This window comes from Leptopilina heterotoma, unplaced genomic scaffold, assembly GCF_015476425.1.
Source record: "Leptopilina heterotoma isolate Lh14 unplaced genomic scaffold, ASM1547642v1 Lhet_60, whole genome shotgun sequence".
NCBI lineage: Eukaryota > Metazoa > Arthropoda > Insecta > Hymenoptera > Figitidae > Leptopilina > Leptopilina heterotoma.
The window spans coordinates 3466897-3485617 of NW_025111138.1; the positions used below are offsets into that span (position 1 = coordinate 3466897).

Genomic DNA, 18721 nt, shown 5'->3' on the forward strand with positions numbered 1-18721 from the left:
TCCTGCCAGGGGCGCCAATTTTCACATTTTGAACTCACCTTTATGTTGGTGTGAATGCGGTGTGAATACTCGTTAATGTCAACATAACCTAAAAGCAAAGTGAAAATAAATAAAAAAAATGTGTTTTTCTTCTTAAGTATTTTCGGTATTTTGTATTTATTTCAAATAACAGTAACCGAAATTATAAATTTAATATGTTTTTGAACTCAAAAATATATTTACAATAAAACATAATATTTTAAAAAAAAATTATTTTTTTAAATGTACGCAATTATGTTTACAATACTCGAATGTTATTAAAAATATAATAGAATTTTAAGAGAATTGACAAGAAACGTAATGTGGGAAGAAGGATAAGAATTAAAAAATATCCAACTGTTTTATAAATTAAACAATACAAATGTTGTCATTAGGTTTTTATAATTCTTTTCGTAGCAGAAAAATTTCTTTCTTGAAACATGCCAAGGCTCTTATTAGATTTTCTTCTGGAACAAAGCAAAATGTTCAGACAAAACAATTTACTGATACAATATTATTGCCGCAGACAAAATTTCCAGCAAAACTCACCGAAGAGAAAAGAATTGAAATGGATGAGTATTTAGCCGAAGTGAGTGGAGAAGAATCATTTTATTACTTTTCGATATTTTTTATACTTTTAATTTATTTTTTATTTGTACTTTCTAATTTAGTTCTTTAATTATTGTTTAATTATTACCTATTAATATAGATATTATTACTATTTTCTAATATAAATATTTTAATAAATATTTTAGTTTCTATAATGAAATTCTCAGTTTAAAATTCAATTTTCAGAAATGTGGTTTCTCTGAACTTTACAATTGGCAGAGGGCAAATTTAGCCGGACCTGATTTTGTTTTACACGATGGACCACCTTATGCGAATGGAAATCCACACATGGGTCATGCAATAAATAAAGTTAGATGCCGATTTTATTAAAATTAATCTATTTGTTTTAATAATCTAAGTTTGTAAAATTCTTTACAAACAAAAAATGTTTAAATTTTTACAGATTTTGAAGGACATTACCCTAAGAAGTAAAATAATAAAAGGACAAAGAGTGCACTACGTTCCAGGATGGGATTGTCATGGTTTACCAATTGAATTGAAAAGTTTGACAGAACTGAAAAAGAAGGCAAAAGATTTAACGCCTCTTGAAATTCGTCATCATGGTATTTAATATTCTAATTATTTTATTCAAAAGACGAGAATTTTCTCTTAGTGAATAATTTTTTAATTTAACTTTTTGTTTTTATTCTTTTACAGCAAAAAAGTATGCCAAGGAGGCTATAGAAAAGCAAAAGGAGGCTTTTGCCTCCTGGGGAGTTGTGGCCGATTGGAAAAAGTCTGGTTGTTATTTCACAAATAGCACTTCATTCGTAACAAATGAATTACGACAGTTTATAAATTTATATGAGAAGGGATTAGTTTATCGGGATTTTAAACCCGTTCACTGGTCGCCGTCTTCGAGGTCTGTTTATTTGTTCATAAAAACTCTTTTTTCATTTTAATTTATCAATTTACGATAATAATAATTAATTTTTTAATTAAAAATTAAATTAAAATTTTATAATATAAATAATTATTTAGTTTAACTAAAATAAAGTATAATTTTAATACATAGTTGATAATTATTTTTTAATTCGTATTGGAAAAACTTTTTTCAGAACAGCACTTGCTGAATCAGAATTGGAATATAATGAGAAGCATGAAAGTAAATGTGCGACAGTTCGTTTGAAAATTGTCGAATTACCACCAGCTTTATCTGAATTTCAAGGAAGAAATATTTACGGTCTCACGTGGACAACAACACCATGGACACTTGTGGCAAATCAGGCTCTTGCATTTTCATCGGATGCTGTTTATTGTGTGACAGAGAATTCAGAGGGAAATTTATATCTCGTTGCTCAAGATTTAGTCGGTCGAGTTGAGGAGAAAATCGGGCATTTAAATCCTTTAAAAACAATCAAAGGTAAAAAATAATTGTAATTAAAAATTTAATTATCGAATTTTATTACACAAATTAAATGATTACAGAAGTAATTTTAATATCGTTTCCATTGTGTAGGAAAGATTAATAAAAAAGAATAATTGCATTTTTTTCAGGAAGCGAACTTCTTGGTGCAAAATATTTACAACCAATTAGCGGCATTTCATTACCATTTTTACCAGCGGGTCATGTAAATACTCTAGTTGGAACTGGTTTAGTTCATACGGCACCAGCTCATGGTTCCGAAGATTTCTGCGTTGCTTTAGAACACAAAATACCAGTAGTAAGTTTTAATTTAATTTGTCTTTTATTTAAAATTTCAACTTGAAAATTGGAAAATTTATTCTTATTTTTCCAAAATAGTTATCAATTGTGAATGAAGAGGGACGTTATACAGATGAGGCTGGTTCTCAATTTTCTGGAAAGGAAGTATTGAAAGATGGTGTAAATGCTGTTTTAGATTATTTGAGTAATGATATTTTGCATACGGAAATTTTGGTGCACAGTTATCCGTACGATTGGAGGACAAAGAAACCTGTTATTACGCGAGCGAGTCATCAATGGTTCATAAATACACAGGATTTAAAGGAAAGAGCAATTGTAAGTTGAAGATACAAAATTTAATACTAAAATTTAAATTTTATCCTATTAGCTTGAAATTATTAAAAATATAATTTGCTTTCAAAGTTTTGAATTTCAAACACAAAACCAGTTTCAAAAATCCAATTATTGCAAATTATTTAGATTTGAAGTAAAAAATATTTCTTACACGTTTTTATCTATTTTAAATTTAAATTACCTGAGTGATTAATTGAATTAAAATTAATAACATAACAATGATTTCCCTCTTTTTTGTTATTTTATCTATTCGTTTCTTTTTAGGAAAGTGTGGAGAATTTGAAAATATATCCAAAATCTAGAACGCAAACGTCTATAAATGTTTTATTGACGCAAATTAAACAGCGACCTTACTGGTGTATTTCTCGACAAAGAGTTTGGGGAACGCCTATTCCTGTTGTCTATCTCGATAAATCTAAAGTGTTTACAAGCAGGTACATTTTTTCCATAATTATTTTTTTTTTGTCTTTTATTATTTACTAAAAAATTTTTGAATAATTACATATTTAAAAATTTAAAGAATTTACTTATTAAGTACATAATATTAAATATTCTTGTTTATTATTATTCAAAAATATTAATAAAATTTTTCTCAAGAATTTCATTATTTTCATAAATAATAAAATTCTTCGAAACAATTCAATTATTTCCATGAATTGTAAAATCCTCCGCAAGAATTCAATTATTTTCGCATAAATAAGAAAATTCTTTGGAAGAATGAAAATATTTTCATAAATAATAAAATTCTTGAAAGCAATTCAATTATTTTCGTAAATAATAAAATATTTCGGAAGAAATCCATTTGAAAAATTATTTTCAATACAATTTTAATAAAACTTCTTGGTAAAAATTCAATTCTATTAAAGATAATTTTAATGAAATTCCTCTAACAGGTACAATTATTTTTAAAAATTGTAATAAAAGTTTTCTAAACAATTTAATTGTTCTTAAAAGTTTTTAATAAAATTCTTTGTAAATTTTAATTATTTTTAAAATTTCCAATTAAAATTATTTTAAAAAATTACATTATATTTACGAAATTTAATGAAAGTCTTTAAACACATGTAATTATTTACAAAAAATCTAATAAAATTGTTTAAAAGAAATTAAATTTCTATAAACTAGTTTAATATAATTTAATAGCAAAATCGTTAATTACAATTTTAATAATAAACACGAAATTCTTCTTACAATTCAATTATTTCCAACATTTTCAGTAAAAATTATTTAAAAAAAAACTTTATTATATTTTGAAGAATATTGAAATAAATCATTTATTTCAATATTCTTCAAAATAATAAAGTTAAAGAATTTTAGTAAAAATCTTGCCAAGAATTAAATTATTTTCAATACAATTTTAATTACATTTTCTCAAAAGAATTCAATTATTGAAAAAAATGGATAAAATTCTTGAAATGAATTTAATTATTTTCAAATTTTTTTTATAAATACTTTACAAGAATTCAATGATTTTCAGCCTTCATTAATTAAAAAATTTTAAGCATTTGAAAAGAAAAATGTTTTAAAAAGTTAGGAAACAAAAAAGTAAACCGGAATACAACAATTATTAATATAAAGTGTACTGTATTTTTTATTTTCTTTTTTCTTTATTTTTAATTTTACGTTTCTTGTGTAGAAAATATCTTTTTTTTTTTAATTTTTCATTTAAGAATCAATTTCATAATTTAGTTAAATTTGAAGAGTGTTATCATTAAATTTCTTTTTACACAGGGAATTCGTTGAGAGAGTGTGCCGTTTAATAGAGAAAAATGGAAGTGACTGCTGGTGGGAATTGCCAGTTGAAAAAATTGTCGGCAAAAAATTAATGCAAGAATTAAATGTCACAAATGTCGAGAGAGGAAACGATATTCTTGATATTTGGTTTGACAGCGGAATTTCTTGGTCATCGGTTCTACCCGAAGGAAAAGCGGATCTCTACATTGAAGGGATGGACCAATTTAGCGGATGGTTCCAAACATCATTATTGACTTCTGTCGCTCTTCAAAATTCCGCCCCTTACAAGTTTGTTAATTCAACACTATAATATTTTCACCACTTTTTTTTTTAATTCAATTAACTACATTATTCTTTTACAATCGTACTTTTTGTGGTATTTTTTATATTTTTCCAAATTAATTAATTATTCATTAATAATTTTTTCCAAATTAATTAATAAGCCTTGTTTTTTTACAAACTATAATAATCAGTTTGTATAAAATAATTTATAACAAGAATTTAAATAATGTAGATTCTTTATAATCCTAAAATTACTCTTTTCAGGGGTTTGTTTGTTCACGGATTCGCAGTGGATGAGAATAATAATAAAATGTCGAAATCAATAGGAAATGTAATTAGTCCAGAAGAAATTGTAAAAGGGAAAAAAGACGGAAAGCAAAAGCCAGCTTACGGCATCGACGTTCTCAGGTAATTGCAAATTAAACATGAATTATTGTTTTGAATTATTTAAAGAATATTACAGAAATAAAGTTTTAATTAAAATAAATTTTAGATGGTGGGTCTCTAGTCACGGGAGTCAGCACAGTTTAGTCCCACTTAAAGAGAGCCTTCTTCGTGATAGTTCCGATTCTGTCAATAAATTACGCAACGTTATGCGTTTTCTTTTAGGAGCAATTCATCCTTATTCTGTTAAAAATACCATTGAACCTCAATATTTATGCATTGACAAATATATGCTCCATCGACTTTATCATTACAACAAAGAGGTAATTGGTTTTTCTTTGTATTTAAATTTATTTACAATCATTTTTTTTTATTTTTTACAAACTAATTACTGATAAAAATATAACCAGTCCAATAATTGAATTTCGGAGAAGAATTTACCTATTTGTAAAGATAATTGAAATTTTTAAAATTTGTAAAGTTCTTTTTAATTTATTTTAAAGATCTTTTTAGTTTATTTAAATGTTCAAAAGTTCAAAGTTTGTTTTAAGTTTAAAAATTTGTGAACAATTTTATTTTCCAGATTCAAGACTTATACTCGACTTACGAGTATTTTAATGTGTCAAAGCATATAATTAATTTTGTCACAAACGACGTTTCGGCAATTTATTGTTATTTGGTGAAGGATCGTCTTTACTGTGAAAATGTAAATTCTCCATATCGAGCCGGAGCTGTTGATGTGATGGGCGCAATTTTGGCCGTTGTTGTAAGATCAATTGCACCAATTTTACCACATCTTGCAGAAGAAGTCTGGCTTTATCATCCCGAAAATCTTGGTATTAAATCATTTCTTTTAAAGCATTTTCTTTTTTCTAAATAAAAATTATCCATTTTCAATTTTGAAAATTTTTCCAGCATCCGTACCTCTATTTCATTCCGGTTATAAACAGACGAGTAATTGGAATCAACCGGAAATTGAAGAAATAATAAAAACTGCGTTACTACTAAAAGATGGAGTGAATAAACTCACTACCAAGAACACCTGGGAATTAAATGCGACGATTCGAGTTGATATGAATAAATTTCCTCTTTTACTGGTGAGTAATTTATTTTATATTCACTTAATTAATTATTAAGTTAATATTAATTAATCGAATAATTTAACTCGATACGAATAAAATTTTTCTCTTTCCTACTAATTTTTTTTTTTTTTTTTTTAATACGAAACAGAATCTGCAGAAGGAAGAGACATCCTCGACTTCTGAACTTTGTGAGATACTTCGTGTTTCGTCCGTTAAATTAATTGAAGACGAATCTTGTACAGAACCACAAGTCGAAATAGAAAGTACGAATAGAAAATTGTGTAAACGCTGTAGACGACATCCTGAATCGGAAAATGGTGAAGTTTGTTTCCGGTGTAACGAACTTCTAAATGAGTTTTGTACATAAATGTAAGAAATTTTTTTTATCTTTCATTTTCTTGTAAAAAAAATTATTAATTATAATAAAAATTGACATATTTTTCGCTAATTACATTAAAAAGTTGTCGACTAAAGACTTTTAACAGTCACTAATTGAAAGTGAAATATTTTTTAAAAATCAAATCTGCGTAAATGCGGAAAAAATATTAATGTTTATTAAAATTTGTTTTGGAAAGAAAATTGTAACAATAAAGTTAAGATTATTGTTTTTATACATGTATAGACAGATAGTTAAATATGTGTAATAAATTTATCATAATTACATTGTCAAAAATGTATTTATTATTTATAGGATTTTTAAATTAAAAAATTAAAAAATAAAAAAAAGATGAAAAAAGTAAAAATGAAGACAATTAAAAAATAGAGAGATCAGGATTAAATTAGAGATAATAATAATTATTTATATTAATGTTGTAATTAGTAAACTAGATAAAAATGCTGAAAAAAATGAAATTAAAATTATTTTTCTTTCAAAATAATAAATTTTTATATAGTGTTTAACACTTTATTTCCAAATAATACAATTATTCATTATAATAATTTGAAATAATATCAACATACCTTACAGCAATAGTAAAATTTCGAAATAATTTTAACTTTTCTACTTTATCAAGATGGAGAAAAAACTAACATACTTTATAATAATAATAAAAAATTCACAACTTACACGAGAAAAATTCACGTACACATGAATATTAATGAAAAATTTGCTCTCGTACAACAAAAGTAATTAAACAGAAATAATTTAAATAAACAGAAAATTATAAACTAAATTAAACATACCTTCGGAATAAAAATATATAATAAAAAAAATGTTCATGAAAAATTTGCTCTCGTACAACAAAAATAATTTGAAATAAAAAAAGACTAATTAAAATAAACAGAAATTTGTAAACTAAATTAAATGAATCCACCTTCGAAATAAAAATATACATATGTATAAGAAAATGTTTGAGCCTTCGAAATGTTATTTATCACAGAGTTCTCGATTTTTGTAATTAACATTATATTATTTGTAAATAGTATATAATTATTTATCTGCAAGTATAGCATTCAGCATAATAGACTTTCAGTAATTAAATTAAAAGTATTATCCCTCAATGTAATAAAATTAATTTCTATCACATATATTTTTCTCTTTTCTTTAAATAAAATACGAAAAAACGTTATTAATTTAAAAATCTATTTTGCTAAACACTCAGATAAATTTCTGCATAAGAGTCTTAACGTTACAAAAACTAGTTCAATATTTATAATATTTACAAAACATTGTAAAAAAAATAAAATAAAGATTCAAATAGAAAAATAATGCATTATAACACCCTGATAATTGTGGCAGTTTTGCGTTGTAATTTAAGTCTCTTCTCGTTTTCTTAATGTTTTAAACTCGATCTAAAACAATTGCAAATTTTTTTTTAATTGTCATTCAAAAAGGAAAATAATAAATTTTAATTAAGAAAACTTACTTTTTTTGAAATCCAAACATATTCAAAAGACTTTGTTGACCTTGTGAAGAAGTTGATTTCCTAGCGGTCGAAGAAGAAGTTCGTGATCTTCTCTTATTTTTAGGATCCTAGAATAAAAATTAATTACCAAAAAAGATAAGAAATAAATAAATAAATGTTTTCCAAATTCAAAATTCAAAGAAAAAATAAAATCCTATTCTAAATTATGTAAAATTTAATTAATTTTTCAAATTTGCAGTTAGAATTTTTAAAAAATACACAAATTTATTTAAAAATCATTTTTTAAAGTAAAAAAAAAGTTAAATTCTTTAAAAAACAAAATTTATTTCAATGAAATTTGACAAAATTTCTAATTGTTTCAATTTTGGAAAATTATAATAATTTTCTAATCCAATTTTATTTATAAATATATATTGCAAAAAAATGGAATATTCTTTTGGAGAATTGTTTAAAGTTTTTTCAGAGAAATTTTTTGTTTTTAATAATTTTAATTGAAGATTTTGAAAGTAATTAAATTTTACAAAGAATTTTTTTTCAAGTTTTTAAAATAATCATGTTTGTTAATAATTGTAGTTAAAAATTTAATTAATGAATTTTACTAAAAATTTTTGGAAATAATTGAATTCTTCCCAGAATTTTATCACATACAATTTTGAAAATAATTGAATACTTTCAAGAAATTTAATTTAATTAATTTAATTTAATTAATAATTACCTCTTTATTTCTATGCAGACTGGCCATTTTCTTCACTCCCAGAGTTTTAGTATTTGACCATTGAAATAAACCGGTCCTAATAGTTTCTATACTACTGGCCTCAACAGAATATTCAAACTCCGAGTCAGGACTTGCACATCTTTGCGATTCCAAATCATTTAATAATTCTCCAGTATCCATGAAGAGACTGCTTTCCGTTTCCATCACACAATTTGACGATTGTCCCTCCATTTGTGAACCTAATTCCGAAGTAATTTTTATACTCGAAATACCAATACTCTTATCTAACGTATTCTCTTGACAATCATTCTCCAAGTTTTCGGGAAACGATTGATTTTCTGAATCAACTGGCAAATAATTTTTCTCATCACTCAATAATTCTTTATTGTTAATATTTAATTGTCGAGGGGGATCTTTTGAATATTTCCTTAAAATTTCTGTTTCGTCTTCCTCTTCGTTTTCATTCTCATTATTTATAATTTGATGATTTTCATCTATATTCTCCTTGCCTTCGATTTTCATTTGTTTCTGAATTTCATTATTTTCACTTGAATTTGTGATTTCAGATTTTATTTCGTATTCGTCAGATGTTGATGTTTTGGCGAAAAATTTGCTTTGTTCGATAACTGTACCATCAATTACAGTCGGTGTGAAAATATTGAGTCTGGTTCGTCTTCTTGTTCTAGTTAGAAGACTTGGCGAAAAACCATCCGCGCTTTTTGCGAAAGGATTTCTCGTTTTTCTACTTAAAACAGGTGATGTAATTTTGTCCTCTTGCTCTTCGTCTTCCTCTTCAGGACTTGGCTTCGTTTCGATAATTTCGCTTTTTTTCTTACATTCCTGAGTGTACATGGCTATATAATCTATGTCTTCTTCTACATCTAGAAGAATTATTCAATTATTTGTATTTATTGAATTTATTTGTTACGAATTACAAAATTACAAAACTAATAATTATGAAAATTTGAATTACTTATTGTGAATGATAAAATTCATTTGCTTTTTTAGTAAAAGAATAAATACACAAAGAGAAGTGAGGTGAATAAAAGAAAATGAAATAAAGAAATCATACCCTCAAAACTTCGTTTTTTTGGTGTAGTTTTTTCAATTTTAGTTGTTTTCAACGTCATCACTTGACCCGCAGTGTTAGGAATGAAAGGATTCAATGTTTTCTGTTTAGGTGATTTGATTTCTCTTTTTGTGAAATTTCCAGACCAAATACTCGCGTGTTTTGGAATAATTGGATCTCTCCATGAATTTGTTCGATGTATTCTCTTCTAAATTGGAAATATTTTCGGCATTAAAAAATCAAAGACTATAAAAGATAGAAATAGAAATAGAAACAAAAAAAGTAAAAAATAAAAAAAAAATTAGAAACAAAAAAACAGAAAAAGTAGAAACAAAAATAGAAGTTAAACTCACTGGTAAATTATCAGGATCAAAATCGTGTAATTTCCTCAATTTAAATGGATCATAATTTCCCAGGGCAAGTTGCAGGGCTAATTCTTCCTCAACTTCAACGCCGGCATGTCGTAATTGTTCATCGGTGACATGTGGTGGTGGTGGATAAAGTCTCACTTGTTGTCTTTTTATTGGACAAAAAACCATTTGATGTTTAAATGTCACAAGCGCACGAAGAAATCCATCTCTGTATTCTTTTGTCACAACCAAAGATTTCATATTGAGATGTGAAGCTAATCGTGTGAGTGCCTAAAAAAATAGGAGAAGAGAAAATTAATATTTCGACGAGAGGATAAAAAAAAATAACAAAACACTTACATTGTAAATATCGCAGTCGGTGTTTTTTAGAATAAATTTACATGCTTTTGATAATCCAATTCCAGGTAGAGATGGCAAATAATCACAGCCAGAGAGAATACACATGTGACGAAATTTGTCCATATCAAAATGCTCAGCACGAACTCCCATTGCTAAATGAATACGATCCTGTTCCACTAGTAATCCATTGCCATTAATGTCCATTTTAAAGAATATCTGGAAGAAAAATATAATTTTTGTTGATTAGTAAATTAATTTCTTTACTGATAGGTACTTTTTGTTAAAATTAGATTCAGAGTTACCACAAAAATTTAATTTTGTTTTTTCCTGATTCTAAAAAATATTTCGATTCACTCTGGAAAAATTTCACTGGAAAAAATTAAATTTTTTCCAGTACTTTTAATAAAATTCCCAGACCAATTCTACTTTCCCTGAATTTCCTGATCTGTGGCAACCCTGATAGAGAATAAAAAAAATATAAAAATGAAATAGTAATGTTTAAAAACATTTCATATACCTTTGTACAACCAAATAAAGTTAAGTCACTGTCTTCCGTAATAACAACATCGGCAATTCCGGAAATATTTAAATAAGCTAATTGAGCATCTGCCTCATAAGGTGCAACGATGCAGTCAACATTCTCTGCCTGACATTGTTTTATAACTTCTAAAGCCATCTCGTGTGATATGTCCAATGATCTCCTCAGGAGATTCTTTCCCTCATAGTGCTTTCCCATTCTCATTAATTCCGCAGCTTTTCGTTTATTGCCTTCCCTTTGTCTATTTTTTTCGAAACAAGAAAATAATTATTTGCTATTAACAGAATTTTTGTATTTTAATTTTCTATGCGATAAAAAAATTGAAAATAATTATAATTTGATACATACTCTCTTCTTTTGCTTTCAGTATCTGCTTTCGCAGGTAAATGACGACCATCAAAAACTAAAATTGGCTTCACATTGGCCGCAATAAGCATATGAACAAGTTTCATACAATATTTAACGTATCTGAAAAAGAAAAATTTTTTCTTAATAAATTGTTTTTTCCTGCAAAAAAATTAGATAGTAAATTAAATTTATTTTTTAACTTTATTAAATTTCGGAGAATTTCATAATTATGTCGTTCTTTGACCTACATTTTCATTGTTTACTTTTGTATTAAAATTGTGCTGAATATGCAAACAAATAACTCGTATTTAATAAACATTGTAATTTTGACAATACAAATATTTTTGCTGGTATAAAAAAATTACAGAAATATTCATAGAGATGAATTGTTAAAAACAATATCTCATTTGTTAAAAATAAATATTGGATAAATTGTAAATATTTGGATAAACTTTAGGAACTTTTGGATTAACTTTTAACGATAAATTGTTAAAAATAAATAATTGGATAAATTAATAAATACATAATTGAATAATTTGTTAAAAATAAATAATTGGATAAATTGTAAAAAGTAAATATTTGGATAAACTGTATAGACAATAAATATACGCCTATAAAATCTATTTTTTTGTATACAAAGACGAAGGAACTTTAAATATACTTACGCATCCGAAGATTGTCCCATAATTAATTTATCAGCACACGAAAATGCTCCTTTGTGCAGCCAGCAATAAGCATCAATTGCTGCCGTACCACCAGAGAATTCAGTAATATTACATTTTATCGATGCTTTATTTAAAAAGGGAATTAAACCGGTAATACCCATTTTTGATAAACTTTCTATCAAAGAGAATTCTTTCTTTAATATTCACGATTTTATCAATTAAAATGTCCACTAATTTACTCAGAAAGCACTCGCATTCATAGATTCGTTTTTTTAAATAAAAACACCGTCAATAATTGAGTAAATTTTCACAATTAATGTCACTCAAGAAACATATTTTCTTTTGTTACACATCTCTCTCCTCATGCTTCCAGGTTCCAGATATTCCGCCATTGTGAAATAAAAAAATTGAAAACGCGCGAAAATTTCGTAAGTCCACGTAAGCACTGACGTACATATACTGTAAAAACGGTTGGCGCCAAAATTCAAAATATTTTTTAAATCTATTTTTATTATTATTATTACTATTATTATTATTAAATATATTATTAGTATATTAAATATTATTTCGAATATTATTATAATTCGAAATAATTTTTGATACAATATTATTTCGAATCAATTAAAGAGCTTCAAATAAAAATAAATTAGCATAAAAAATTAAAATTAAAAATAGGTAGTAATAAAAAATTATTAATTATAACAAAAAAATAATTATTATATTATATTGATTTATTGAATGAATTAAATAATATTAATTTAAATTATGTGAAAAGCAGCTATGAAATGAAAAACAAAATTCGTCTTTTAATATATTTACTTTTTTGAATTTATTTAAACTGAAAATAATACAAGCAGAAAAAGATTCGACATTATAGTATTGATAGTTTTTAATATATTTTCTACAAAAAAACGCAATTATTTTTATTCATTAAATATTTAAATTTTTCCTGGGAATCTATTCTCCGCTATTTGTGTATCAAATCTTTCAACCCAAGAATTTGGACACATGATGATATAATCCCTCTTGAATTTTTTACAAAGAGCATTTCCTTTTCCCTTGACTTTTTCGCAACGGTGAAAATCAACGTAGTGCTGGTAGCAATGTCTGTGAAAAAATTATTAAAACAAAATTAATTAATCGCAGTAAAAGTTAATCCACTTTTTGTCAAATTATTAAAGACATAATTAATTACAGTATAAAAATGAATACGACTAATTCGTTAATTAATTAATTTTTAATTCATTTCTAAACAAAAATTGTTAAAAAATATACGTACAATATTGAGAATTTATTATTTGTTTCAATTTTATTTTAGCAATTTTTGTCAATTAAAAAAAAAATTAATTAATTACAGTAAAAATGAATACAACTAATTAATTAACTAATTAACAATTAATTTGTAAATATAAAAATTGAAAAATATAAAATAATGATAATTTAATATTCGTTTCAATTTTTTTTAGCAATTTTTGGCAAATTATTAAAAAAAATTTATAAATTGCAGTAAAAATCAATACGACTAATTAATTAATTAACAACTAATTTGTAAATAAAAATTGAAAAATATAAAATAATGCTAATTTAATATTCGTTTAAATTTTTTTAAGCAATTTTTGTCAGATTATTAAAAAAAATAATTAATTACAGTAAAAATCAATACGACTAATTAATTAATTTACAATTTAATTTCTATACAAAAGTTGTGGAAAAATGTATACAATATTGAGAATTTATTATTCGTTTCAATTTTATTTTAGCAATTTTTGTCAATTAAAAAAAATTAATTAATTACAATGAAAATGAATATAATTAATTAATTAGGTAACTAGTTTGTAAATAAAAATTGAAAAATACAAAATAATAATAATTTAAAATACGTTTTAATTTTTTTAAACAATTTTGGTCAGATTATTAAACAAAAATTAATTAATTACAGTAAAATTGAATACGACTAATTAACAATTAATTTCAAACTAAAAATTGAAGAATTTACAATATTGATAATTTATTATTAGTTATGAATTTTTTTTATTTTGTAATTTAAATAAATAATAGAAAAATGATTCTCTTTTGTACTTCAATAACTTTTTTTTATGAGAAAAAAGCAAACACTATTTGGAACTAATTTTTTTTTTGTTCTGTTGAATTACATTTTAATGTTAGAAAATAAAAATATATTTACCTAGTTTGATTTTGATTGGGAAATCTTTTGTCAGGTGCAGTAGTTCTATACGTTCCTGCTTTAAGTTGTTTCAAAACTTCTTTAGGGTCCTGCATCTTTGCGGATAATTGCTTAAAAAATTGTTTATTTTCTTTGCATTATTTCATTTTCAAGAACTGAAAAACTTTTCTTTTTTTCAAAAAACAAAAGCGACTTTTTTCCCAAATGTAAAAATATCTCAAAATTTTCTAAAATATCAAAAAGAAACAAGAAAAAAAAACTTTTCTCAGTCTCTCTCTCGCTCTAGTTCATCACATAACACTAACACCGATATTTTTTTTTTCATTAAATTACTTTTATTTCGTCTCTAAGTGTCTTAAAAAAAATATCAGTTTTTAACATAATATTAAAACACTATTATATGTTTTTTTGATTGAAAAAAAATAATAATAAAAAATAAGACAGTTTTTTTTTACACAAAAAATAGTTTTTTAAAAAAATAAGAAAAAAAATTATTTGACAAGTGGCCTGGTATTATCTTCCTCCTGACAGCAGACTTCACGATATTTTTTCACCTCCGCCATGTACAACGACCATGCGTCTTTTGGTTGTTCGGTGACTTGTTCGACTTTTGGTTTAGCGACCATTCCAGTTTTTAAAATTCGTCCACCTCTTCGTTTGCCAACCATTAGAGGTGGTGGTGCAACTGGTTTCTCCTCGAGGACGGATGTTGTCGGCTTTTCAGGCACTGGCATTTGTTCTTGCATTTTTTTAAACATCTCCATAAAGCTACCATCATTTTTGAATGCATTGGGCGGCGGTAAATTTGCCATGGAAAATGATGACGACGACGACTCATGACACTCATCAATTGATTCACATTCATATTGTGATGATGATGTTGTTCTCTGTTGTTTATTGCGATTATCACGAAATTTTTGTCTGTCACGACTCTTATTACGACTACGACTACGACGTTGTTTGTCACGTGATCTTGATCTACCGCGGGATCGTGTTCTACAGCGTGATTTTGATGTACCACGTGAACGTGATCTACCCCTTGATCTCGATCTACCGCGCGATCTTGATCTCGATGATTTATCATTGCGTCGGGAATATTTTCTCATTCTATCGCGATCTCTATTGTTGTCCCTGTCACGATCTCTGTCATTTGAACGTGAACGTCGATATGAACGTGAAGATGGCGATCTTGATGAACTGCGTTTTCTTCGACGCACTCTCTCCGGTGATGATGTGTCCATTCTGGTGAATCGACTACTGCTGCTTCTGTAATCGGAGGATGAGGGCGATGGCGTTCTTCTTGATGATGTTGTTCGACTTTTACTCGATTCATATTGTGACGATGAATAACTTGAGTTGAACATTGATGGCGATGGTGGAACTGAGGATACTTCGGTGGGAATTGGCCTCGTCCCGTAATCGTAGCGTTTTGAGTCCATCTCTTGTGCACACCCCCGATGATGACAGATACCTATAAGGATAGAAACTACCTTCTATAAGTACAAAGTCCCAGATTGATTATTGTGCCGTTAATGATTGGACTTTTTTTTAATGTGCTTTCGCAATGATAATATATTTTGACTTAGAGCGAGAGAATTTATTTCATTTATTTTATTTATTTCATTTATATCAATAATTTAAATCTTCAAGATTGTTTTACATTTGGGAAATAGACAAAGTACCTCGGTTAACATTATTGCCATCTTTAGGAAATTTTACCAAAAATAATTTCAATATTAATATTATCAAATTAATTAATAAAATATTAATTAATTATTATATAATAATAGATATTTTATAATATCATATTAATTAATATAATCTTAATTAATGTTAATTTTCAATTTATAAAACAAGGAAAATATTCCTTTGACCTAAAAATGACAATTACTCTTATTTTTAACTTGTTTTTTTAAAGAGTTTTAAGACAATATCGTTGTTTCAAAACTCTATTCGTACTCTAATCTATACAATCACTATTTTAGAGCTCACTAATTTTAAAATCAAATTTAAAAAAAAGTAAGTAGTTTCAATTTCAAAATTAAATAAAAAATCATTCTAATACACTTTTAACATAATATTTCAATTGCAGGCTTCACACTCGTTAATTAATTTGAAAAAACTATAAAAAATTAGCTTTAATACTGAGAAAAAGTAGTAAAGAAAGTAAATATCGAAAATTCATATGTAACCAATAAAAAAAATTGTTTTAGTCGATTCACAAAAATTGTATTCAGTATTTCCCTGTTTATTTCTGATTTCCATAAAAAATATTTATTTTTATTCTAATCATGCAGAGAATTTAAAAATTTAAATTTTTGAAAATTATTTTCTCAATTTTTTATATAAAATTCTTAAAAAATACAATTTCATCTGAAATTCGTTATTAAATCAATTTTTTATATAATTGAATTTTTGAGAAGATTTTTATTATTTATGAAAATAATACAATTTCTGCGACAATATTATTTAATTTTTTTTTTAATAATTGAATTCTAGTGAAAAATTTTATTAATTGGGAAAATAATTGAAATAAATAAATAAAAATTATTTTTAAATAAAATAATTGTAATAATTAAAGGATTTAACAATTATTTTTAAAAAATAATTGAATTTCTAAGAAGAATTTTTATTATTTTTGAAAATAATTGAATTCTTGCGAAGAATTTTATTTAATACTTTTTAATAAATTTAATTTTCGTAAAAAAATTGTATTATTTGGGAAAATAATTGAATAATTGTGAAGAATTAAAGAATTTATCAATTCAAAAAATAAAATAATTGAATTTCTAAGAAGAATTTTTATTATTTTTGAAAATAATTGAATTCATGCGAAGAATTTTATATACCTAAATCTTTTTATTAAATTTAATTTTCGTAAAAAAATTGTATTATTTGGGAAAATAATTGAATAATTGTGAAGAATTAAAGAATTTATCAATTAAAAAATAAAATAATGGAATTTCTAAGAAGAATTTTTATTATTTTTGAAAATAATTGAATTCTTGATAAGAATTTTATTTAATTATTTTTAAATAATTTAATTCTCGTGAATAATTGTATTATTTGTGAAAATAATTGAATAATTGTGAAGAATTAAAAAATTTATCAATTAAAAAAAAATAATTGAATTTCTAAGAAGAATTTTTATTATTTATGAAAATAATTGAATTCTTGCGAAGAGTTTTATTTAATTCTTTTTAAAGAATTGAATTCTCGTTAAAAGTTTAATTATTTGAAAAAGTAATTGAATAATTATGAAGAATTTAAGAAAGAATTGTAGAATTTATCAATTTTTTAAAAAATAATTGAATTTTTATGTAAAATTTTATTGCTTGTGAAAATAATTGAATTCTTGCGATAGAATTTTATAAAAAGTTTTTAAATTGATTTTTTTTTTTAAATTTTATGAAATACTTTAAATAATAATTCAATTCATGTGAAGATTTTATTACTTATAACAAAAATTAATTGTTTGCGAAGAATCTTATCAAAATTCTTTTGTGGAATTTTATTAAAATTGTAGATATTGAAAATAATTAGACAATTTTTTGAAAATAAAATTGTTTCAATGAATTTTATTACAACTTTTAGAATTCTTTCTATTTCAACTGTTAGCGAATTCAAAGTGATTGAAATTTCCCCAAAAATAAAGAAAAAAGTAGTTTTTAGTGTCAAATTTTTTAAAAAATATCCAAATAGTAGCAAATTGTAAAAAACGAAGTAAATAGTACGTTTTAGTATATGAGTGCGAAGCCTGTAATTATTATTTATAGAAAAATAGAAAATATTTCAAAATTACATAGAAACAATTAGAAATCATTGTATTTAAAAAAAGAAAAAACGAAATGCCAAAGTAAAATTGATAACAACTAAAAATTCAGTGAAAAAAGTCAATAAGAAATTACCGAAAAAATAATTAAAAAATCGTTATCTCATCAGGAACAATAAAATATCATTGATAATGATGACAACTGGAATTGGCATTGCTTTCAAATAAACTCGAAAATAATGAAAAAATTCAAAACTATGCTACAGTGAATAAAATTCGACAAGGCAATGTATGATTATTAGTGAAACTTTTCTATCATGAATATCGCGGTCAATAAAATGTAACACAAATTCTTTGAAAGAGAGAACTAAAAAGGCTTACCAGAAAAAAAACTTTAAACAAACATAAAACAATGGGAAAAAAACTTCTAGTCTACATCTAGGTGATTTGTTTGATTTCTTGGTAATTCTTGTGAGCCTTGATGGCTGTTAAACTGTTCTAGAATTACGCAAATTATTTTTATAATGTAATACCTTATTTTCCTTTGCAGAAGAATACAAAATGGCTACTGTGCAAATCTAGGAAAACGATGAAAATCTCTTGACGACTTATTACGTCACTAATTTGTCCATAAACTATACAAGTGATCAAGATGGACAACTTCATGTTGTAGGAAAAACAGACAAAAGAATTTTCTTTTAGAAGATTAATTAATTAATTAAATATACAGAACTACAGGGAATGAA

General features: G+C 25.0%; 4 protein-coding genes across 5 annotated transcripts; 1 reads left to right on the forward strand and 3 right to left on the reverse strand.

The window, feature by feature from the left end:
* Nucleotides 1-68: 68 nt before the first annotated feature.
* LOC122509425 (isoleucine--tRNA ligase, mitochondrial) lies at nt 69-6754 on the forward strand. The gene is made up of 14 exons (XM_043623518.1): nt 69-607; nt 814-936; nt 1031-1190; nt 1285-1489; nt 1686-1990; nt 2125-2291; nt 2372-2608; nt 2891-3060; nt 4358-4648; nt 4907-5050; nt 5136-5349; nt 5610-5862; nt 5942-6123; nt 6257-6754. Exons 1-14 carry the CDS (start codon nt 401-403, stop codon nt 6473-6475), a joined length of 2877 nt encoding a protein of 958 aa, XP_043479453.1. The 5' UTR covers nt 69-400; the 3' UTR covers nt 6476-6754.
* A 221-nt stretch (nt 6755-6975) lies between these two features.
* On the reverse strand, nt 6976-12404 carry LOC122509427 (exonuclease 1). Of its 2 annotated transcripts, none has more exons than XM_043623520.1 (9): nt 12019-12404; nt 11354-11473; nt 10985-11246; nt 10468-10683; nt 10111-10398; nt 9761-9965; nt 8689-9569; nt 7974-8080; nt 6976-7899 (listed from the first exon to the last, which is right to left on the reverse strand). In XM_043623520.1, the coding sequence occupies exons 1-9, from the start codon at nt 12177-12179 to the stop codon at nt 7881-7883; spliced, it is 2259 nt and encodes a 752-aa protein (XP_043479455.1). In that variant the 5' UTR covers nt 12180-12404; the 3' UTR covers nt 6976-7880. The 2 variants fall into 2 exon arrangements, with proteins under 2 accessions (XP_043479455.1, XP_043479456.1); XM_043623521.1 differs by having other exon boundaries at nt 7970-8080.
* A 412-nt stretch (nt 12405-12816) lies between these two features.
* LOC122509435 (cytochrome c oxidase subunit 6B1-like) lies at nt 12817-18635 on the reverse strand. Its single transcript, XM_043623530.1, has 3 exons — nt 18509-18635; nt 14204-14313; nt 12817-13125 (listed from the first exon to the last, which is right to left on the reverse strand). Exons 2-3 carry the CDS (start codon nt 14296-14298, stop codon nt 12957-12959), a joined length of 264 nt encoding a protein of 87 aa, XP_043479465.1. The 5' UTR covers nt 14299-14313; nt 18509-18635; the 3' UTR covers nt 12817-12956.
* Nucleotides 14345-18502, reverse strand: LOC122509432 (serine/threonine-protein kinase fray2-like). Its single transcript, XM_043623527.1, has 2 exons — nt 18357-18502; nt 14345-15674 (listed from the first exon to the last, which is right to left on the reverse strand). The coding sequence occupies exon 2, from the start codon at nt 15640-15642 to the stop codon at nt 14695-14697; it is 948 nt and encodes a 315-aa protein (XP_043479462.1). The 5' UTR covers nt 15643-15674; nt 18357-18502; the 3' UTR covers nt 14345-14694.
* Nucleotides 18636-18721: the final 86 nt, after the last annotated feature.